Here is a 24,912-nt window from a genome sequence, read left to right on the forward strand (position 1 = left end):
TGTTTGCACAAAACACCGGTTTGATTTCCCTTTAGATGTAAATCAAGGTTTTGGAAATCTTGTGTTTATTTTGATAAAAACAATTACTAGGTAAAAGTAATATCAAAACAAACCTGTAGATTAGGGATTATTATACTCTTCAATAAAAGGAAGAGAAACCTAATAACTCTACAACAAGAACAACTAGAATAAATCTAGAGATATCTTGTTTAAAACTTCTCAATATTTTTACGAGATGCCTCAAAAGAAGTTTTTCTTTCTAGTCTCCGATTTCGACTAACAAGTGTTGGTATACGATCGGAAACTGAAATCTATCAAAACCTAGGGTTTATGATCAACAACTCTTGAATGGTTTTATATTAGAAGAGAAAACCTTAGAATGGACAAGAGGTGAAAAACCTAGATTACAAGTTGTATGATCAATCACGAAGATTAAATCCAACTTGGCTTTGTGATCCCTAATACAAAAACTTTTATCTCACTCTTGTTCACGAAGAACAGAAGACGTGGAAAACAACCTGCAGAGCTTACGCCAATTTTCCAAAGGGATGAAAAACGTGTAAACTCGCGAACTCCTTATTTATAATGAACAATAGCTTGGAAGCTAAGTAAAGCTATTTTCCTTTTACAAGACTTTCCCAAAAATGGGAGTCTTTCCTAAGTTAAAACTCTTGCCAAAATAATTAAATAAATAACTTATTTAGCAAAAATTATATTTATGTGAATAAATCACATTTTAACTTAGGCAGGAATCACAAACACTTTAATATGGTAATCAAAAGTGTTTGGACCAATAGCTAACTTGCCTAGATAAGTAAACACCACCAACTTGACCAAAAATCCCTTTTAGTCACGTATTGGGCCCAAGTTCGCGGACCACTCCAAAGCCCATGGAATGTTTTCTACTAATGAACTTAAATCACTCATAACTTTATTGTTATAACTCGGAATTGAGTGATTCTTGGCTCATTGGATTCACAATCTCATTCACTATAACATGAGATCCTTTATAGGGATAAAGGTTATTATCACCAAAGTCATGAATCAAATAACCTCAAGTATATATACATAAATGTACATTTACCGTCATCGGAATTGTTCCATATAGTGAGCATATGACTTGATAGAATAGAAAGGTAGAATTGAACAAGAATCCAAATGAAATCAATCACATACCTTTGACGAAGTACTTGCTGATGTCTTCTTGTAGTCTTCAATCTTCATCCTTTAATGATAGCTTCTATTCAACTTCTTAGACCTAATCTAGTCCGAACATATCTTTAGTATGCTAAATCAAGAATGAATTTTGGAAACTAAAATTGACAACTAACTTGACATACCAACGCTAGTGGGTTCAACCGAGCAATGCTCTAACAATCTCCCCCTTTGTCAATTTTAGCGACAAAACCATTTTACATATGGATTGTACTTGACAAAACCAAAACCTACATGCTTAATTTCTTTGGTTCTTCAACTATGAGTGTGCTCATCCTGTACTTGTTGAAGATCCATCATAGTATTATCACACAACATCAAAGTTTCATTGTTTTACAACTTTGACAATAATACTATGGTGATATGTATCACTCCCCCTTAGTCAATACTCCATCTCGATCATGGAAACCACTTCCCCTTACACAATGATCCGAAAACCATATGTATTTGTAGTGTGAACTACATATTAATTCTCCCCCTTTTTGTCAATAAAATTGGCAAAGGTACAATAACGGGATCATAATGAAATTTCCACAAGAGACATTTCATGACTAAAAGAAAAGATACACATCATCTTAATTTAGATGCAATCATATAGCCAAAACTATTAGCATTAATCAAGGAGTTTAAGGATACATGATAACCCCTCTAAAATTCCACAGTCGCACACCCCGCAAGATATTACCATTAAGCACAAGTTCAAAAGAACTCTCCCCCATTTGATGTCATTCTCGAAAGAACAACAAGAGCGACCTTACTCCAGAGAGAAGGATTTATAATGGATCTTAGAAATCCTACAAGTAGATATGATTTAAGAACCAATCATTGAAAGTCTCTCATGATATCATGTTACTAAAAAGTTTAGAACTATCTCATGGTAACAATACACAATATGTGATAATGAAGATCAAGTATTGTGATCATCTTTTCTAAGATACAAACTTGTATAAATAAGAGTTGATATGCTTAGAAGGAAGAATAAACTTTTCAACAAGGATTTACACCAAGAATGGTTACCATAAGAGTATTAAAAAGTTTCTTTGACAATAAAAACCAGCATCCATGGCTTTGATAATTGCTTCTAACCTGTTATATTTAAGAATTTCAATCACAAATCAAGTTAGGTAATTAAGACTCATACATGTGGTATCTATCCATATGATCACTTCCATATTAACCATATTCTTCTTCACCATAACTAGTTCAATTGACTTCAATACGAACTAGTTAGAGAGTTGTTCAATTGCTATGAGATCTTATGTAACTACACAAGACACAATTGAAACAAAGATGATTCGATTCGATTGAATCGGCTCATGAACTTTATATCCATGGTTTGCATACTGCATTCCTTATTAATATAAGTTTCATGTTCAGAGCACATCTTTAGATCATAAACCACTCAAGTTCGCAAACAAGTTCGCGGACTTAAGGCAACCGCCAGAGTTTTCCAAACTCAACAGAAAATCTCGGCAAAGAGACTTCCGCCAGTTCGCGGACTAGGGTCGCGGACTGAGTTCGCGGACTTGAACTTCACGAACGAATTTGGAATCCCAGCAGAAATTCTCGGTACAAGAACTTCCTACAGTTCGCGGACTGAGTTCGCAAACTGGGTTCGCGGACTGAGTTCGCAAATTGGGTTCGCGGACTTGACAAAGCCAATTCCTCCGGTTTCTCTAAATCAACAAAGTTCAAAAACTTCGGATTAAGGAATACATGGTTATGTAATCTAAACTCTCATTCCAATCATTGAGCATTCTCAGAGGACGTTATATAGCCGTTATTCACCGACCGTTTCACGTCGGAGCAATTCTCAAAGTAATTGAAACTTTTCATGACTTTCGTCACTAGGTGAAGATAAACTTGATTGAAGCGAAAGCTTACCAACACATGTTTCGAGGAATATATAAGCGAGTTAAACTCAGCTCGAAACAATAAATTGTTCCACATATTCAGAAATTTCCCAACTTAATATGTGCGCCCCAATTCTTTTGCAATCCTCACCGCATTTATTAGGGCATCTTGGCGAGGATGCACTTTCAACACAATCAGGTTGTGTTGAGGTGAGCAAAATCTTGCTCACTACAGGTATTCGAAACAAAATCATGTATGGACTCTAGGAATTTAAAAACTTCCTTGAAACTTTCAATAAATGTTCCATAGCTTTTTAAGATGTTATCCCTTGTCAAACTCTTGTCTGGGAGATCCTTCTTAATAGTACTCGTTGCTTTATTAGTCTTCTTTGGTACCCATTTCTGAGCAACTTTTGGAGCAACGTATTTCTTTTTCTCCCCAATATAATTGTGAAACTTCTTTGGGGGAATACTAAAAGAATTGATATTATGAGACTCAGTTTTTCTCCAGTTTGGAACATCAGATCTTGTCATCCTAACAGTATCATATCTGGTTTAAGAAATCTACAATTCCTTTGCAAGTGACCTGGTTTTCCACAATAAAAACAATGTTTAGTATAATGGAAAAAGTTATGTTTAGTATTACCTGAATGTGTATGTGCTTGCTTTGGAGCTTGACAGGATTTCTTCTTTTCGGCATCCGTAGTTGGTAGAGATACTTTACTTTTGTCAACCATGGAGGATTTTGGTTGAGAATAATATTTAACTTTGACAAATTTTACCTCTTTGCAAATACTAGGAGCGTATATTCCTTCATTGCCTAATCCTCGTTTATCACGATGAATTCTACATGCTCCCAATATCGAGGTTAATTTATCTGAGCTGCTATTTCTAGACAAACTCTCTTTTAAGCTCAAGTTTTCTTCTTCCAAACTTTTGACCTTCTCAAGCGCAATAACTAGATCATTCTTGGATAATTCACATTGAACTTTGAGATCTTCTCGTTCTGAATCAAAGAACAAGTTCATCTCAATGTTTTCCAAGTTATCCAGCTTTGCTTGAAGAGTAATTACCCGATCTCGACCTTCGGCAATTTCTTCTTTAAGCTTTCGTATTTCGTTGAGATAATCTCTTGCACCACTAGAATCAAGTTGGTCTTGCAAGTCTTTATTCTGACTACGAAGTCTGTCATATTTAACTTTCTCGCTGAAAATGGTACTATCAGCTTCCGAAAGTTTCCGATGACATTCTTTAAGAAGATTATTAGCAACTGGATCAACATGAAACACTTCTTCGTCGGAATCAGAATCAGTATCCGAAAGAAATTTTCTAGAAGATAATGCAACCTCACCTATGAGCTCTTTAGGATTATAATATTCAGGTCCATCATCAAGAGTAGTCAAATATGCTGCATATGTCGATTATCTACGGCTCCAGCTAGGACATACTTAGGACAAGTGCCTGAAACCACGACAGTTATAGCATTGGACATCATCCTTAGGATATGACACACTTTTAGAAAAACTCTTTTCCTGTCTCTCAAGAATTTTCTAAATTGTCGTGGAGTAACATCTTTAGTATCTGGCGAACCAGATTTATCCTTAGAGGATTCAGAATTGTTTGTAACTTTAAGAGAAATCACCTCTTTTCTTGCGTGTTCATTATCAAAGATCTTTAACTTTCCAACAAGAGTATTTTTGGAGAGTGTAGAAAGATCGTTTGCTTCTTCAATGGCATGTTTCTTAGACTCGTATCTTGATGGTAGAGACCTGAGAATTTTGCACACAATATCTTTCTCTGGAATAGTTCTTCCTAATGCAAACGAGACGTTAACTATTTGAGAAAGTCTTTGGTCAAACACATCAAAGGTTTCATCATCAGACATGTGAAGGTTTTCCGAATCAGATGCTAGGTATCGAAGCCTCGCTTCTTTTTCTACGGCATTCCCTTCAAATACGGTTTCTAAGATATCTCAAGCATCTTTAGACTTATTGCACGTAGTCACCTGGTGATGAAGATCTGGGATAATGGCATGGATAATAGCATTCAAACCGTCGGAATTTTGCTTTGTAACAAGTATCTCAGCAGGGCTATATTCACCAATAGGTTTGGGAACGTTTACATCTCCTACTGCCACAACGGGAGCATCATAGCCATTAACGACATATACCCATGATTGAAAATCACGTGCTTGAAGAAAAGCTCGCATAGCAATTTTCCACCATAAGTAGTTCGTGCCATTGAAGACTGGCGGTACGTTTATAGAGATAGCACCTCTGTCCATAGAATCAGATTGCTACAAACACAGACTTATGAGGTCTTAGCGTGTTTGCCTGCTCTGATACCAATTGAAAAAGCGGGGGTCTAACAACACCACCCAATATTTCGTTTGGCAATCCAAATAGACAAACTCCAATATACTTTCAAGAGAATAAACTACACAGTTAGACTCAATTTATAAAAAGTATATCAAAGAGTTTTATATCTCTTCTCTTGATTCAATCCGCAATCAGCAAATAGGGATTTGCGAGCCCGATTGAATATAAGAGGATTAACTTGAACGGTACCAAAGACCAATGTTCAAGTGTCAATCAATTCACTCAACAACCCTAAGGTCGGATACAAGAACTGATTGATCTTAACGTACAACATGTCATATTTCTATCATATAAATAAAATATAATGCGGAAAAAAAATAACACAGACACCAGATTTTGTTAACGATGAAACCGCAAATGCAGAAAAACCCTGACACCTAGTCCAGAATAAACACACACTGATTATAAGTTGTTACACCAAATTATTACTACCTATTCGGACTAGATGTAATACCTTCTTCAGCACTTGTAGAACTCCTAGCAGAATACCGATTCTCTTTAGAAATTCTTCACACAAATCTTCTAGCAGAACTCGAGGCTCTCTTTAGAAGATACACCACCACGATTGATGCGATTCGATATTTTGTTTGCACAAAACACCGGTTTGATTTCCCTTTAGATGTAAATCAAGGTTTTGGAAATCTTGTGTTTATTTTGATAAAAACAATTACTAGGTAAAAGTAATATCAAAACAAACCTGTAGATTAGGGATTATTATACTCTTCAATAAAAGGAAGAGAAACCTAATAACTCTACAACAAGAACAACTAGAATAAATCTAGAGATATCTTGTTTAAAACTTCTCAATATTTTTACGAGATGCCTCAAAAGAAGTTTTTCTTTCTAGTCTCCGATTTCGACTAACAAGTGTTGGTATACGATCGGAAACTGAAATCTATCAAAACCTAGGGTTTATGATCAACAACTCTTGAATGGTTTTATATTAGAAGAGAAAACCTTAGAATGGACAAGAGGTGAAAAACCTAGATTACAAGTTGTATGATCAATCACGAAGATTAAATCCAACTTGGCTTTGTGATCCCTAATACAAAAACTTTTATCTCACTCTTGTTCACGAAGAACAGAAGACGTGGAAAACAACCTGCAGAGCTTACGCCAATTTTCCAAAGGGATGAAAAACGTGTAAACTCGCGAACTCCTTATTTATAATGAACAATAGCTTGGAAGCTAAGTAAAGCTATTTTCCTTTTACAAGACTTTCCCAAAAATGGGAGTCTTTCCTAAGTTAAAACTCTTGCCAAAATAATTAAATAAATAACTTATTTAGCAAAAATTATATTTATGTGAATAAATCACATTTTAACTTAGGAAGGAATCACAAACACTGTAATATGGTAATCAAAAGTGTTTGGACCAATAGCTAACTTGCCTAGATAAGGAAACATCACCAACTTGACCAAAAATCCCTTTTAGTCACGTATTGGGCCTAAGTTCGCGGACCACTCCAAAGCCCATGGAATTTTTCCTACTAATGAACTTAAATCACTCATAACTTTATCGTTATAACTCGGAATTGAGTGATTCTTGGCTCATTGGATTCACAAGCTCATTCACTTTAACATGAGATCCTTTATAGGGATAAAGGTTATTATCACCAAAGTCATGAATCAAATAACCTCAAGTATATATACATAAATGTACATTTACCGTCATCAGAATTGTTCCATATAGTGAGCATATAACTTGATATATTAGAAAGGTAGAATTGAACAAGAATCCAAATGAAATCAATCACATACCTTTGATGAAGTACTTGTTGATGTCTTCTTGTAGTCTTCAATCTTCAATCTTCATCCTTTAATGATAGCTTATATTCAACTTCTTGGATCTAATCTAGTCCGAAACTATCTTTAGTATGCTAAATCAAGAACGCATTTTGGCAACTAAAATTGACAACTAACTTGACATACCAACGCTAGTGTGTTCAACCGAAAAATGCTCTAACAAGCTTCATCACGACTGCGATCATTTTCTTGAGCCAGTCTTCCCAGCAGCACCTGCTTCTTCTAGCAGTCACATCCATTGTCACCTGCAACAGAATCAACCAACTCACCACCATATTCCATTTTCAGATCAAAAGCCGCAACAATTTCATCCATTTCATTACGCTCCGCAACACCCGTATCTCCACAACTACAGCTGCATCTCTTGTCAGTTTCCCTTGTAATTCTAAGCTCAAATATGCTCAGGCCATGCCATCCACTGTCTCACCTGCAATAGCTGCAACTCAGTTCACTGCCTACTCTTGCTTCTGTCATTTCAATCCATCAGTTCTTCCCTCCATTAATCAACAACAATCAGCAGAATCATCTTCTGTTTGGCAGCATCAGTTCAGTTTCAAGATGAAACCATAAACCCTAGATTTAACTCCATCTTATTCAAACCCCATCATTCAATTTGTAAAAAAATTCATCGATCTCTCCCATCATTACCAGGACATCAAATTCTTCTCAACAAAACCAAACCCATCTGGTCTTGACTGAACCCTCGACTGGCAAACCCATCTCTCAGATTCACTTCTTTAAAACCCCAATTTCTGTAATTCAATCACCAGCAGAAAACCCCCATTTATTCTTCATCAGCAACATCAGCTTCAGTGAAATCACCTCATTCTCTAATAGATTTGGGGTTAAAACTCAATTTGGGTAAAACCCATCTTTGAATCCAAACCTAATCCTTCAAACACATCCTCAATATTGAATTTGACTTCAATCCCGTCACAATCTTCATCTTTGTCTCAATTTCGGTAAAATAGTACATCAATTTCAGTTCTCGAGCATCTCGATTCTTCTCAGCATCAATTTCTTTCTTTCTGTGAGTTTTAGGCGCAGACGGAGAGGAATAAAAGCCATTGATAGATAATCATTTCCTCTCTGAATTTTAGGGTTGTGTAGGAATAAGGCTAGTTGATATAGCCACCCTTGTGAGGTAGATGAGGGATACCCAGATGATGAATTGCTTGTCGGTTCCAGAGAACTGACATGCCTATTTTCTTTCTTGCTCAACCGTAGCTATCTTCGCTCGCCTGTGAATTGGTATTTTTGCTCCTTTTCGCTCCAAATGAACGCTTTATTCTTCTTTGAATTCTTTCACCAACAACATCCATCTTTTACTTCTCAAATCAACTTATTCTCTTCAATGTCTCTTCATCGCTAGAGTTGTCATGCTTTTCAGACAGAATTTGCATCACTAAAGCCGACATACTTTTCATACAGAGATGAAGAAATAAAAACAAATAATGAGAAATAGTTCGTCTCCAACAGCAGTTGCACATGAAATGACATTTTTGCCCTGTTTCTTCTTCTTTTGTTCCAAATGACTTCAAAGTACCTAAACACTCAAAAGCAAACATAAGATACATAATTTACAAGAAAACTTAGAAAAGAAAGCATAAAAAATAGATAAATATCAAGGTGTTTTATATACCTATCACTCTCCCTACGGTTTCTTTGGTGATACCAGAGGGCTTCGACAAGGCTGCCCTTTATCTTCTTACCTTTTTGTTATGGTTATGGAAGTTCTCAATGCTCTTCTCCTTCTTCAATTTCAGCAAGTTAATTTCGCCTTTCACCCCAAGTGCAAAGTGGTCAATCTCAAACATCTCTGCTTTGAAAACGATGCTATGATATTTTTTAAAGGATCTATTGCTGCTGCTAATTCTGTCAAGGTAACTTTATCTCAGTTCGGTTCTTTCTCGGGGTTCGAGGTTAGTATCCAGATTACTTCCCTCTTTCATTCTGGCGTGAAAAGCGATGTTATTGTTGATATACTTGGGTGTTTTGGTTTTTCAATGGGATCTTAACATATTAGATATCTTGGGATTTAATTTCTACTAGACTTTCTTACGTAGATTGTCTCATTTTACTTGTTAAAATTGCCAAAAGAGTCAAGTCTTGGAAAGTTAGGTTTTTAGCTTATCCTGGTAATTTACTTCTTATTAAGGTTGTGCTTTGTGGAATGGTCTATTTTTGGTTATCTTGTTTTATTCTTCCTAGAAGGGCAATTAAAGAGCTTGATACTATTTTTATAATGTTCTTATGGGCTGGTTCTGAACTCAATAGAAAGCATAACCATATTAGCTGGCTTCAGATTTGTTCTCCTTTTTCTAAGAGAGGCTTAGGTGTGAAGAATTTGGAGAGCAAAAAAATTGCAGCCAATCTTAGGCACATTTGGGATCTTTATTATAGAAAGAATTTTATTTGGACTCGGTGGGTCAAGTCTAACCTTATTGAGAGTAAAGATTCTTGGATTATGTCAGCCCCCAACTACTGTTCTTGAAGTTGGAGGAGAATTTTCGAATGCAGAGAGTATGCCCGTCCTCTCGTCGGTACTATTCTACGAAATGTCAAAGAAATAGTTTCCTTTTCGATTTCTGGCACCCCAATCGAAGGCTTTATGAGTAGATCTCGGTTTTTATTATTCATGATGTCAATACCTTTGGTTTACATTTTTTTCTGATTATATTAAGGATGGCAAATGGCACTTTCCTGATATCATGGGATTTGATAATTCTGTTATTTTTCAACTTTAATCTGTTATTGTTGACCATATGGAGGAAGATAGAAAAATTTGGAAAGCTCATAACAATATATTTTCTATAATACACACCTACACTAATATTACTTTATGTCTTTATTTAGGCCTAACATGGTTTGGTTCAGGCTTGTATGGTTCAAAGGCTTAATTCCTATGCATTTTTTGTTGGATGGCTCGCTATGCATCGAAGACTTAAAACTAGAAGCAAGCTTGTTCAGTGGGAGGTTATCTCTGATGTTGTTTGTCTTCTGTGCAATGCTTCTTCTGAAGATGAGGATCATCTCTTCTGCAATTTCAGTTTCTCCTCTGTTATATGGCAGGGCATTATGTACAAGTTGGGTTATTTCAGAACTTGTCTTCTCAATTGGGACCTTGAACTGCAATTGTGTAATGAGCATTTTATTGGAGATTGAGTTGTGAATACTATTAAACTTTCTTTGAATAGTTCCATCTACCACATCCGGAAAGAGAGGAATAAACGGATCCATTCTCACCAGTTCAGTAGTGTCAATCTGTTAGCTATCTCATTGTAGTTGATGTTAGATTGAAAATTGAAGCCAGTAGGTTTTGATAATCCTTCTGTGCGAGTTCTTAAACAGATGAGTGTGTATTGCAAGCTTATTTTGAAGAAACAAATTGCGTGCAGGTGAAAGTTTCCCGCCCCTTACAAAGGTTCCAAAGAGAAAATTTTGGTGGGGTTTTATTCTTATCAGAGATCATCAAGGCCTTCATGTTGTTGCTGCCATTGGAGGTACTAGCTCTGAATCTGTGCTTTTTCTAGAATTAAGGGGTATCGAGCTTGCCTTAATTTAGCTATTTTGAAGAGCCATAGTAAAATTCATATAAACACTGATTCTATGGTCGTCCGCATCTTAATGAATAGTCTTTGATCCTAAGCTAGGTTGGGATATATTACTTTTATGGAGGAAGATCTGTCAACTCCGGAATACGTTTAGAAGAGTAGGCGTTGGTCATGTTTATTATGAGACTTATCTGCCGCAGATGCTTTAGCTGTCGTTCATCCTTCTGAAAGGTTTGTAGAGTTGGACATAGAGTTAATTCTAAGCTTAAGCGAATCATCAAGAAGGATACAAACTCGAAGACTTATTAACTTGTTTGTGAGGTTTGGGTCTCCTTAACCCTGATGAATGTTTCATAACTTTTTTTGGAAACAAAAATTAACTTATTTAAGGTAAATAGGGGGAAATTCAGTGGAGAACGATATATCTGCTTGTTTGCCTATCCACAGGATGGGTAAACTCGATTTCGGACAGTGGTAAATAGGCAAATCTAACTAGTTGGATCCGTTTTGTATAAACTAATTTTTTTTTTAAATTATGGGCCCATTTATATTAAAATAATCTGGTATAAATAGTAAGTAATGATAAAAGGTATATAATACTGTTAGAGCATCTCCAATGAGATACGTAAAAAATTCCTATATTTTAGGCTAGCTAGGATTTTTTGAGTTTTAACAAAAAAATCTTCTTCGATGGAAATTTTAAAGATAAATGTGAGGATGATGTGTCGAATGGTTATTTAGAAATCCTCTACTCCATCCCCGGGTGATGTAATCATCCTAATCATCAAAATCTAAGGTTATTAATGTAGTTAGATATTTAGATTTTAAATCAATGGTTTAAAATGGTTTTAAATCGGATAGTTAGATATATTTGTTTGTGGTTGGACATGGATTTTTTTTCACATCCTTAAATTAAATTAGAGAAATTTTATCTCACATTCATAAAAAAACCTGTACACATAGGATGCACATCAAATTACCATTGGAAATGCTCTTAGAAAAAGAAAACTATATTAACTAAACTAATTATTAAATATTAAAATATCATGTCTCGTCTTAACTTGAGGAGGGTCTCGGCTCAAGTTGGGACTATCGGCTTAAATGGAGGAGAGGCTCGTCGCAACTTGAGACGATCGTCCAACATTAAACCGGTCGTCTTATATTAAGGCTGTCGGTTTAATTTAAGATGGGATGGGCAAACTTTTATATGTGAGCATTTTTTGACCATCTATTTCCTTGGTTTGACAGTCCCACTGTGGGGTGAAAATGGGCAAATCTGCCCATCCCGCTGGAACTGCTCTTATATAATCTAATGTCAACTTTGCAAACAAAATTGAGCTCATATTTACAGGCTGATTACGGCTACTACCCTATACCGGAAGAATTTCAAATTTTCATAGTGTTAGCATCCTAGAGGGAGTTCTGTAATCCAATGAATGCTGCATATGGCTACTAGCACATCTTTTTAAGTCTGGCTTCTCCGGTGTTTGCTCAGGGTACCTGCCTTGGGTCTTTCTTCTTGATTGCATCTGTTTCATCATAACCAAGACAAAAATTAGGGAAAACATAGTAGATCAGATATCATCTTGTTAGATGGAACAAAAAGAGCTGGTTTGCAGAAAAAGATGAGTCATGAGAAAGATCAATGCAATTTCTAACGATAACAACAACAGTTTACTTGTTTTAGAATAGATTTGATTTTGCACTTATTTTCTCCCAAGTGCACGTAATGACATTGACAACTACTCCTGCTTCGGTACGAGCAATAACCTTAATATGAAACTTACAAAATCATCCAAAAGAAGAGTATAGATATCCAACATCCTAAAGATTATTTTCGGTAAAAAGAGCGTAAAAAAACACACTAAAAAGAGAGCAATTACCTGATCCTGAGCACCATATCTTCGTCTATAATTAAAATTCGTAGTCTGATTTCTGCCAGCTAGGCAAGATAGCTGAAAGAAGAACTCCTGCATATGATTGTAGATGCTGTGGATATGGTAATAGAAAACAAAATCCAAGTCAGCTTAGTTGTTATGCATGAGCTACAAATATCAAGATTGACCATAAATTGTCACTACAAGGAAACTCAAACTCAAAACACCATTGAACCATGTGTTACTACTGGGGCTAAAATTCTGCATGTTAAAAAAAATATTTTCAACAGTTTTTGTGTGAATAGTTAAAAAGATAGGTTCTCAAGCTAAGTGGAATTCCAAATCCGGACCTAGTCAGTCGGTGAAAGGACACTTCATTTTTTATCTGTTGTGCATTTTAATCTATTACAGCATTGTCATCAGAAGAGCCTCCAAAAGTTTAGGGTATACTTCTGAACATAGGAAAAACAACGAGATTAACATTTCTAGAGAAGCCCCTGCGTTCGAAGATCTGAATAAGCGCAACCAGGGTACATGCTTACAACCTTATTTATATATTGCTAAAGAAGCAAAGAAATATTGAGATTAAAAAGGGTTTTGTAGAGGTATATTTTATCGTCTTAGACATGTTTCTACCTCCCTTCGATACTACTAATGAAACGTTGAAGCCTTTCTTTAAGAATATTCTAGTAAATACCTAACGGTAAAGCCGAAAGCCCATATCAAATTTGGAATGGTTAACCAGTAATTTCCATTAAGAAGAAAATATGCACAAAATATTACCTTAGACGATGCCTATTGCACGCAACGAAGAAGGCAACAAAACCATTTATAATGCTTCGGATAGCACGGAAGACCTGCAATTTAAGATTAGGATTAGCTAAGCAATATCCAGTTGCTCTAAGCTGGCAGTAGGGGAGTATAATACAGTTACCTGTGAGAAAAGGTCATTCCAAAGTGAACGCCATAAAGAAATTTCATATGTGCCTGCCTCGGCAGCTGACTTTAGCTGGAAAATGCTACTTGCAAACAACCAAATTTCTCTCACAAACTCAATCATGCAAGAGAAAATATAAGCTACAAAACTTGCCAGTACTAGAAGCAGACGTATAGGAGTGTAAAGTATTTCCTGGATGGCCCAAATGATTGGATAAACAATGGCGGACACTGTAAAACAAGAAAGCACACTATTAAAACATGATACTATGCAATCCTATACTGGCAAACAGACAAGTGAAGCTCATAACATACCAATGCTTCCAATAACACCAAGGATGAACCACACTGGCGAGAGCAACAACTGTATTATCTTCATTACTAGGCCACACGTGGAATCAATCAAAACCCAAATAACTGTAAGAAAGCTCTCAACTGCTTGAAAGCATCCATTCCAAAAGGGAAGAAAGACCTCCACGAGCTCCATAACTGGGCCAGCAAACGGCTGGGTGAGAACTGAAAAGAATGACTTGAAGGAACGTGTCGCCATTAGAAACCACTTGACGGCTTTCTCAAAATTATGCAGAAATAGCATGGTCCCCAAATACTTGATTCTTGATAGCATTTCCCAAGTTTCAATCCAGTCAAAAAGTGGCCCGAAAACACTGGACACAGTCGCCTTAAGGACTGGGACATTTTTGTACAAATCATAAAACCCAATTACGACCGTGACAACTGAGATCAACACGTATAATGCTCTTGCCACGAGGCACATCCATGGACGATAAATATGACAAAATAGAGGATATGATTGCAAAAAGATAACCCAAGATGGAAGCCCTGATTCAAGCAGTGTAAGTAACCGCACATCGCTCATGATTATCTGCCTCAGTTTAAATGGGAGGTCATGGTCATTAAACCTGAACAATATCAAAACATCTCTGTGTTGGGTAGCTTCAACTGTGGTTTCTGTGCGGCTACTAGGAGAAGATGAAGCCACTGAAATTTTTGGTAAGTCTATACTTTCATTCTGGACCCCAAGAGGAAACTTATCGACTCCATCTTCATAAGGTATGGGTTTTGTTATTTTTCTTCTCTTGTAAGGTCCAGTGGGGGGAGGTGGTGTTTGTAGTGTGGATTCTCTACATTCTACGCGTGCAGGGTACACACTAAACTCATTTTTCAAGCCACCAGGAGATGATGAATCTTCGACAGATCCATTCTTTGTACAATTTATTGCAAAATCACCATTACAGTCAGGAGTTGAGAAATTTTCTTGAGCGTCATGGAACACCTCCCCTACAAAGTTTCAAACAAAGTATTATGCAATATGATTTGGCATTTGAAGCAGGAATCCATTAGGCAGAACTCGAGAGAATAGGCACCAAAAAATTTCACTAATAAAGTTAAGAGTTATATTAAAACTTCTCACTTTTGAAGAAAATACAAACTCATCTCACACTAAAACTAGTTAAAAATGCTCAATCTTAGCCAAAACACTAGTCATGAAAAAAATGAACGAAGTTGGCAAAAGAATATCTCAATGAGTGGAGAGTGGATGGTCTGAGGATTTCAAAACCCTGGAATCCGCCTGAATGGAAGATTGTAGAAATTTATTCTTGGCCATAGAAGGTTTACTCTAATCTGGTAAAGAAAAAACGAGACATGAAATGCATACCTAGGGTTGAGTCCAGGTAGGCCTGCAACCATACCAATTCAAAGTGCGTTCCCGAGAACCATGAACGGATGCAGTTTGAGGCCTGCTCAATGCTGTCAAATTCCCATCTCTCCATGAGCTTAGCCTCTAATGCAAGTGATGTATTTGTCTGCAGGTGGCATACAGAACATGAATAAACAAACTATTCCACAAAAATAGCAAAATCAAATCGCAGCATGCACATTAGAGGCTGACAATACCTGAAGCTCATTTAGATAGTTCATACCACGAACATCATTCCAGTCGACTTCAAATACAATGAAACCATATAAGGTTCGGTGCAGTTCATTATTCAACAACTTAGCATTTCTGAAGTTTTTTACCGGTAGCAAGGATTCCTTTTGAGACAAAGCTGCAGCACTAATCAAAGCGAACCATTTTTCCAATTTTCTAATGTCACTGATGTTGGATCTTGAAATACCCTTAAAATTGATCTTCTTTTTGAATTTGAATCCCTTCCGCTCCTTCTGGCCTCTAGTGTTTGCAAACGGAGACAACCTGGACTGCAGCATGTTACAAATTTGTAAGTAGGTTACCACATTTAAAGCAAACACATAAACAAGATGACTTAGTAAATTCTTAGCAACCTTGGTAACCATCAACTGCCAAAGGTGTGCTGGCCGTGAATCCAGGTGATTCAACCATGGTCTATTGTCAACTAAAATATAAAGTCTGTTACTTTCTGTTGCCAGAAAAAGGCAGAGGCGCGAAAGATATGACTGCAAATCCCTGCAACAAACACCAGCAAAATGTAAACATCATTAGTGCAATTCAATAATTTATTTTTGATGGAACAACACAAGTTAATGAATTTCAACAGATTATCCACAATCCCTAGTTACACTTGCCCCTTATGACACGACCAACATATGTTACATGGATTACAAAGAGAAATTCCCTTTTCAGGAGATTTCTGTTTTCCAAAGCTCCAATTGCAAGATACTGAAGATTTTTTTTACAGTTTCTCATTTTCCGTCTTGTCGCCGATCTACAGAATGAAGGCTATTACAGTTTCAGTGGGTATTCTCTCACAAGAGCACTACTTTTGCGACTGTGAAGGGATTTGCATTTTTCAAATTTCACTAAAATTCTTTGACTAATTCTCTTACTCAACCCACAAAAGAAATCGGAATTCTAATTTAGCAAGTAAAACCACTACACAAAATTCTCTTTTCAACAACAATATTGTCTGTGTCATCTATAATCTATCATCATTTTCTTATTTCTCAATCCACCAATTTTCACTGTTCTATATTCTTTTCACATATGAATTGAACAGGTAAACCACTAATTAAAGTACTACACAATGCTAACCGCCATAGATAAAAATTCTGGAAATTTAGAGTGAAGACTAGTTTAGTTCTAAAATTTTGTAGGAGAACTCCAACTTACCCAATTTGCAGACTTGTCAAAGGAAAAAAATGTTGGCCGTTTCCACCTGTACCCATTATAACCAAGCTCTGAACTGAAATTAACTCTATAATAACCTAAATTCTCTGCAAAGAAAGAAGAAAAAAACATCAGCACAGAAACAATTCAATAATTTACTAAACGTAAATTTGAAATCGAAAACAAGACCTGAAAAGCAAATACAAAGATGAAGAAGAACACAGAAGTGATAGAAGAAACAATCACCACCAATGAGCTTCATAACAAAGAGGTTACACCAAGAGTTTGTTAATGGAGAGAGTTCCAAAGAGACACGTCAATGGACGTGATCCAAGAACTCAGAGACCGACACGACACGACACGAGTATCAAAACAATGAAATTCGGAACCAACCAGAACCAATTTCGATAGAAATAGAGAGAGGGATTAAACTTTAAAGAAGATAAAGTTTTTGAGTAAATGAATGAATCTGCTTTTTTGTAAGGCGTGTCAAGAAGTAGATGCATTTACTATTAACAGAATAATTCATTCATTAATGTCGAACTGAATTTTAAGAAATATAAGGGGAAATTAAAATTGAAGATGATGATGAGGGCATATAAACAGAGAGAAGACTTTTTTTTTTCTTTTCAAAGTTTTTACAGTCAGAGATTTCTCGAGATCTGATTAGGTTTTTCCCGCCATCAAAATCTCTATCTATAAACTTTGTCTGTCTTGCGGACAATCTGGAGGGCGAGTCAGAGAAGAAAAAACTAATAAAAAGGATGAAGAAAGTGTGGATAGGATGGAAATACTACCAAAGAGTCAACTGCGTGTCACACACTGAATGACTATTCTTTCCTTGAGTTTGGATGTGAGATGAAATCTGTACTATCATTAAATTGAATTGATGATTGATGATGACAAAAAAAAGAGATATCTACAAACTAAGTCTTACACGTGACAGACATGCCTAAGCTTTTCTCCTCCACGTCGGTAGGTACAACTGAGTTAGGTTGTTTTTTTTGGAGCTGTACTGTATCTTCTGCTACACTACGGAGGAAGCGGATAACGGACTAAAAACACCTTCGGTGCTGGGGGCAAGACTCAAAGAGGCCAAGATGCTCCCATAAAATACGGATTAGTCCAAAAACTAATCCATACTTATGGTTTAGTCCAGCCCGAGTCAAATAGGTACAAATTAGTCCAAATTATGAGAAAATACACAAATAACCCTTATTATTTACTCCCTCAGTTTCTTTTTAATATGCAGGCTTTCTAAAATAAATGTTTCAAGAAAATAGGCTGGTTTTCTAATTGGGAAAGTCAAAGGTTACTTTAGTTTTCTGGGACCACTTTTCTTTTAACTTCTTTTGATGACAAGTGTCATGTGGACCACTTCACTTTACTTCTTTTGATGACAAGTGTCATGGGGACCATTTCATTTCACTTCACTTCTTTTATTGACAAGTGTCATGAGGACCACTTTCAATAATTAGTTCTCTTAATTTCCTTAATTTTCTCTAAAAACAAAACCAGCCTATTAAAAAGGAACGGAGGGAGTACAATTTAGTCAAATATTTGCAGTTTAGTCCATAGTGACTCATAATGATGTCAGTTATTTTAAATAATATAAAAATAATTTAAAAACGATTTATCTTTTAAAACGCTCGTCCAGAAAGCTCTTTCCGATAGCTACAAAAAGAGTACCCATATGACTATATAATTTTCAGTTTTAAAATTTTTAATTTTGGCTTCATTATTTGACGTGTACAAAAAATATACATGCACGAATTTTACGGTCATTTTTTTACATTTGCACTACTTTGTACACATCTACAAAAAATGTATGAAATTGGTCATTCATATCCATACATATTTTATCATCGGAATTACACTGGTCCACAAATATGACACCCCTGCAAAACATTATGACACAGTTTATTCACAATGACACAAATTTATTTTTTTATGGAAAATACACTGGTGCATCAATATGGAAACTCAGATGCACTAGTATATACACAGCTACCCCATATTTTATAAACATAACATGAAAACTCATATGGATATGAACCATCAACCTCCACAAACCTTATGATAGGCTTGGACGCTCTACCATTTTGAGTTTGTGAGTCCCTAAATTAGATGCATAAACAGGTGTACAACTATGTACATATCAACTTGCGGATTGCAACATAGAATTTCTAAGAGAACTTGAGTTTGAACTTCATCCACATTAGTTGTAATTTCTTCTATGAATTGAAGGACTTTTCTCCTATTCTCTTCATGGTAATGTTCATCAGCATCACTAATGCAAGTTTAACTAATAGTAGCACTAATGTAGGTTTCGCTATACTACTGTTTTTTACAACGGCGACAGAATCATCTGTTGCAGCTAATGTGTTCATTATCACTCATCTGGTTTTTCTGTGGAGGCCTGAAGGAGTACGAATGCATAAAAACTATAGGTTTTCTAATCAAAGCTCATATCTGTATCTCAATCTCGAATTAATCGCTCCTAGTTGTTCTGTAAAATAGTAATAGTATAGGGACGAATCTAAAGATAAAATGATACAGTATGTCTGAAATGTCATATACTGGATCCGAAATATTACAAGTCAATCCAACAAACAATTGGCCATCCTGAGGTTGCAGGGAAACCCTCCCTTTCAATCTGATCAACATATCTTAGTCAGTAAATTACAAAGCTAGAGACACTTACATCTGTTTTTCCTTAGCGCGCTTTTCCTTGTCAGCAGCTCCACCATTTACTTTTTGCTCGCTCTCAGCTTGCTAACTCTCCTCTTCCTAAAGAACGAGCTCTTCATCATCTTCAAACCAACAACCTCTTGATAGGCTACTTCAACTATATTACTGTAAAATGAAATAAAAGAGTGGGTTGATGACAGTATCCCTAACAGATGTACAACTATGTACACATTAAGAATCAAGATGTGTACACATTAAGAATCAAGATGTGTACAAGTATGTACACATTTTATACCTAAATGATCCTATCTTTCCATGTTTGCCTTAATCACCAAGCAACCTGGAATATAATAGCACAACAACGAATAATACCAACCACCAAGTAAACCTTATTCCAAGTTCTCTTGTACCTAGACCGGCAAGGAGATGAGTGATAGCATATTATCTTTCAAACCCGGAAGTTTCAAAATTATCTTAATTGGAACGAATTAAGTCATATACAAGAGCACAAATGTTGATAAATAAATAGGCCACATAAAATGAATTGACCACTCAAAGTTTTGATTAACTACTCCGACTTACCGTTGATAATTGAGTATAATGTATAAAGCCATACCTAGGGGAACAAGCAATGAACCTGCAAAATATTGTAACACGACAAAATTGGCGGGGTTTAAAATGACGAAAAATACTTGAATATAATTTCATTGTCCATATGAAAAAACACATAAACAAAACAAGATTCAGGTTATGAGATTGAACAATAGAAATGCGGATACCTTGAACCAGCAGATTGCATCACGAACATAGTGGGAAAAGGCCAAAAAGAGAGTGCATCTGTACAGAATAAACCAACTTCCATTAGCTTTTATGAATTTTCTCTGAACAAGAAGGCCAAGAAATTTTTGCTGGTGACCAGTCAGGTGGGATTTAGGGTGCTTTTTGACAACAGTTTCCCGAAGGAATATGGTGATATCATCAGACCCCAATCCCAGTCTTTCAGGAGCATTTCCTCTCATTTTGATATTCCTCTCAAGAGAAACCTAACATACAATTGAAGCAAGGTCAGTGGGTAATATAAAACTGCCAGTACAATAGGGAAAATGCAAGGACCCATTATCGCCAAAAATTTTGAGAGTTTATAAAAGACGAGCCAAGTGTCAACAGATAGGAATGAACAACATGAAGTGTTTCTCCATAATAATTAAGCAGGATATGTCCCAAGGTAGTTATGTTAATCAATAAATTTGAAGTCAAAATGAATTTTAACAGGTACACTCGTTAACAATCAATAGGTGTACGCTCATGTGTACATTGACGACCAACAAGTGTATAACTATTTGCACATTAAAAATCCACATGTGTACAATTATGTACGCACTAAGAATCAATATGTGTACAACTATGTGCACATAATCAACATGTGTACAATTATGTACATATTAAGAATCAATATGTGTACAACTATGTACACATTGATAATCAACAAATCTTAAACCTGTGATACTCGGGTGAGGCATCAATTTCTTATTGGGACAACAATGTCTGCTTGCAGTCAAGAGTGCTAAGGCAGTACATGATGTTACAAGAGAAGCAAACAAAAAAAATAAAATAACTAGAAACAAAAGGTAACTCAGCAAAGTACTCCATAAGCTTATTTACTCAAACATAAGCTTATGGAGTCAATTATCCACATGTGTACCAATTTTTAGACCCTTTCTATTTACCCAAGCATAAACTTATAGAGTCATTTTATCCACATGTGTACCAGTTTGTACACCCTAGTTTTACGCAAGCATAAGCTTATAGAGTCAATTTTTTTACATGTTTACCAGTTTGTACATCCTATCTATGCAACATAAGCTTATGGAGCCATTTTTTTCACACTACACCCTAGTTACTTATGCATGCATAAGATTATGGAGTCAATTCTCTACAAGTGTACCAGTTTGTACACCCTATTTATCTAACCAAGGATAAACTAATATTAATTTTTTCCACATGTGTACTAGTGTTTACATCCTTATTTTATGCAAGCATAAGCTTATGGTATCAATTTTTTACATGTGTACCAGTTTGTACACCCTAGTCATTTCTCCTGATGGTAAAGTTAGTTTGGTAGTTTCTCCTGACAAAGTTTAAAAATATAGTTAGTATACACCACGGAATATGAAATATCCAAGATTAGAAAATATGAAGCTACGAAAAGTTCACATCATTAAACTGAAAATTGCCAATGGTGGCAAATCCTTATTGTTAAGCAGAATAGTCTGTGCTGACAACCCAGGAAGCTGACTGAATAATTTCCCAAGTAAATGGATGTACATCGTTCAGAACGGTCTCACATGGACAGTGATCTTAAGCCACTCCACTCAATGGCTGGTGGTTGTAAGTTGGATGCTCACTAATTTTCTACCATGACTAGCACCATTAAGCCAATCGACTAGCACAATTTGACAGAACTGCATAGGTAGGGCAGCTACCACAATCTATTATATAGAATTGAGATTTTTTTCAGTGTTTTTTCTCCCTAAACAAACTGAATAGAGCTATTTTTTAAAAAATTCATAAACCTATTCGAATTGTTAATAGTAACACTAACATGGCTCAGACAACTAAAACTATAACACAAATAAAAGATAAAATGAATTCACTTACCGCGCAACAATGCACAACTGATGTTGTCAGTGCCATGTAAAGGGACTGCCCACATAATGCATGGAAAATTCGGCTTGAACCAGACCTATAGAATACAAATAAGCAAATGGAAATCAGAGGATATGTCATAGTTAATATACACCACACAAATTCAAATATGATTATATAAAATATGAAAGAGACAATCAAAAGATAATATCTAAAAGCAAAGGTAATTGGCAGTTACTAAGAGATCCTCAAAAAAAAAAAAAAAAAAAAAAAAAAAAAAAAAAGAAAATAGAGGCGCAAATAGGTTAGAGTAAACAACCTAGCAACACCCAGATTGACTTTCTTATGATTCTTATATGAACTCCACTGACCGGTTCAGGGTCATGTACAAATATTGGCTTTGTGACCGTAGCAATAAAATGAGCACAAATCATAACACTAAGAGGCCAAGTTTGATCCTAGTTAGCAATTGTTGCCAGTTATCCTACAATAAGATCAGTTAGATGCATGCTGTCATCAAACAGATCTCATCAATAAAATACTCAATCAAAAAATAATTAATAGGTGTACAACTATATACACATTAATAATCAACATGTGTACAATCATGTACACATTAAGAATTCAATACCAAAATGTGCATAAACTGGTTGTTGGAGTCAGTGGTATTGAAGATGTACCCTGCTCGGGTTCCGTCTTTTACTAGTTTGTGCTCTGGGGTTTCTTTTTTTGGATTTTGAAATGGTTTAAGCTCTTGTTTCTACATAATAAATAAAATTGAAAAAATGAATCAAATGATCAAGAAGAAGTGTTTACTTTGTTTTTGGAGGATGTGTAATGAATTTTTTTTGTTTTAAGATGGCAACAATCCACCGGCCACCAATTGTGCTGTGTGCATATAAATCTATGCCATTGTTCCGCGGCCGCAAGTTGTTTCTGTACATTTTATAAACCGTGTACCATGTGACCTGGGGGGATCGAAGCTTTATATCTCTGCCTGTAATGCAAAATTATTAGATTCAGTTCATAGTTTCTGTTCATGTCTTCTAATACAATTCAGTTCATAACTATTAGAACAAAGAAGACATGTATTAAGGGGAACCATTAGGGTCTGCCAAGATATATTTCTTATGAAGAATGCATGTCAGTGAGAATGGAATGAAGTAAAATGCAGTCAAATACTTAATACTAAACGCTCATACGGCTATTCCCCATCAAAATCCATCCAGTTCTAACATTCTATAAGAGAAAAAGTTTATACCAACTAAAATATAGGTAACCACGCCACAAGTCTGACACGGTTAACGAATTTGCATGCTAGTAACAGAAGAAAGTCACTATCAAATGTTAGGAGTTGTTGGGTGAGCCCTAACAACCACAGCTGAGACACGACTGCAGTGTTACATCATGGATTAAAGATTTGCTTAGATATCATATTTTAAAAAGAGTTCATCGAGATACTACAGAACACATCTAAGTCTTTGGTCAATCGAACAGGGATAAAAATGAAAAGTGAAAAGAAAACATAGGATCACTATCTATAAAAGAGCTCAAATTACTTAATTATATACTATCATTGAGCACACACAACAGAACACGTGAACTACTCGAATTCAAAACACCCGAAAGTAAGATGTTTGAGAGTTGTAATTACTATCCATACTTAACCTGACAATATACGATCTAATTCAAAACACCTGAAAGTAAGATGTTTGAGAGGTGCTTCCGCTACGAACAATCTTGCTGTGAAGTTAGAACAAAACTTATTTTACAAACTATTTACTCTAACAAAAATGACCTCTAAAATAAATTGAGCACATGAACTGAACTTAGGCATCTTCTACTAGAATATATTGCACGTATTGTGAGAAGCATGTCGTACCCAAAAACCTCAAGCTCTCTTTGAAACCGAAATCCAACAAAATTTTATCAAATTTCCTTCAAAGAAAAACTCAAATCTCGCAACTAATCTTAATGGGATCAACTGATATAAATTGAAGATGTTAAACGACGGAAATTTTATACCTTAACACCAATCTGTAGATCTGTCACATCCTTGTATTTAGCATAAGCTGAGAAATGCTAAGACCTGCCACAGAACAGACATAATTAGGTTTTTGAAATAAAAAAAAAAATCGTGAAATCAATTTCGAAACGGATAAATTGACATTTACATAATTGAATAGATTCTACTTATCTTTCAAATCGCTTTAATTGTTAGCATAATGGAATTAATTTGTTGAAATTGTATCAAAATCAACTGCTCCCATCAAGTAAATCTTCAAGGCTAGGTACTGATGGTGACGATTTAAGTTATTTAAGTTGAATCGAAGTCGAAATGTGCTTGTTTGACTATCAGATTTATGTTTTGATATTGAATTTAGGTTCGGACGTCGAGAAGATTTGGTTTTAGGATTTTTTTTTCTTCGTTCGAGAGCTGTCTCGACAGTGGAATGGAGGAACAGAAACTGGATTAATCCAGGAGAACTAAAGATGGGTATTTTTGTCTTCAGAAAAATTAGATTTGAACTGAATCGTCAACAAATGGATCAACTCGTTTAAAATCTGGTGAATTTAGATATCCTAGTACTAGGGTTGATTCGGCAGGATTAGGGCGTCCAAAGCCCAACAATTTTGGGACTAAGCGTAAATTTCTACCCCGGAGATTTCCTAAGTCGATGTCGGTAATTGTTTCGTTTAATTTAAATATAATTATACAAACAAAAAGTTAATACAACGAGGTGCTGTGGTGTAGTCGGTTATCACGTCAGTCTTACACACTGAAGGTCCCCAGTTCGAGCCTGGGCAGCACCATTCTTTTTTTCTTTTTTTTAATAGCTGGTCCAAACTC

The 24,912-nt window shown here is 35.7% G+C and overlaps 1 protein-coding gene and 1 non-coding gene across 11 annotated transcripts; one reads left to right on the plus strand and one right to left on the minus strand.

Moving 5' to 3' along the window:
* Nucleotides 1-11,803: 11,803 nt before the first annotated feature.
* LOC113317247 lies at nucleotides 11,804-24,555 on the minus strand. Of its 10 annotated transcripts, none has more exons than XM_026565394.1 (16): nucleotides 24,087-24,555; nucleotides 22,878-23,058; nucleotides 22,074-22,158; nucleotides 20,195-20,252; nucleotides 20,032-20,052; nucleotides 19,711-19,825; nucleotides 19,429-19,580; nucleotides 16,728-16,831; nucleotides 15,923-16,064; nucleotides 15,536-15,838; nucleotides 15,297-15,444; nucleotides 13,934-14,917; nucleotides 13,617-13,849; nucleotides 13,466-13,539; nucleotides 12,689-12,794; nucleotides 11,804-12,334 (listed from the first exon to the last, which is right to left on the minus strand). In XM_026565394.1, the coding sequence occupies exons 8-16, from the start codon at nucleotides 16,781-16,783 to the stop codon at nucleotides 12,200-12,202; spliced, it is 2,181 nt and encodes a 726-aa protein (XP_026421179.1). In that variant the 5' UTR covers nucleotides 16,784-16,831; nucleotides 19,429-19,580; nucleotides 19,711-19,825; nucleotides 20,032-20,052; nucleotides 20,195-20,252; nucleotides 22,074-22,158; nucleotides 22,878-23,058; nucleotides 24,087-24,555; the 3' UTR covers nucleotides 11,804-12,199. The 10 variants fall into 10 exon arrangements, with proteins under 10 accessions (XP_026421179.1, XP_026421175.1, XP_026421174.1 ...); XM_026565390.1 differs by having other exon boundaries at nucleotides 20,195-20,458; XM_026565389.1 differs by having other exon boundaries at nucleotides 19,998-20,052; nucleotides 20,195-20,458.
* A 246-nt stretch (nucleotides 24,556-24,801) lies between these two features.
* TRNAV-UAC lies at nucleotides 24,802-24,875 on the plus strand. The gene has a single exon. It is a non-coding gene; the product is annotated as a tRNA-Val (tRNA).
* Nucleotides 24,876-24,912: the final 37 nt, after the last annotated feature.

This window comes from Papaver somniferum, chromosome 10 (genome assembly GCF_003573695.1).
Source record: "Papaver somniferum cultivar HN1 chromosome 10, ASM357369v1, whole genome shotgun sequence".
Classification (NCBI taxonomy): domain Eukaryota; kingdom Viridiplantae; phylum Streptophyta; class Magnoliopsida; order Ranunculales; family Papaveraceae; genus Papaver; species Papaver somniferum.

Coding starts and splice junctions, on each gene's coding strand:
- LOC113317247 (XM_026565395.1), bottom strand. CDS start 16,783: ATGGGTACAGGTGGAAACGGCCAACATTTTTTTCCTTTGACAAGTCTG. Junction 15,839..15,922: donor GGCAGTTGATGGTTACCAAG/GTTGCTAAGAAT, acceptor AACATGCTGCAG/TCCAGGTTGTCTCCGTTTGC. Junction 12,335..12,688: donor GATATGGTGCTCAGGATCAG/GTAATTGCTCTC, acceptor ATGATGAAACAG/ATGCAATCAAGAAGAAAGAC.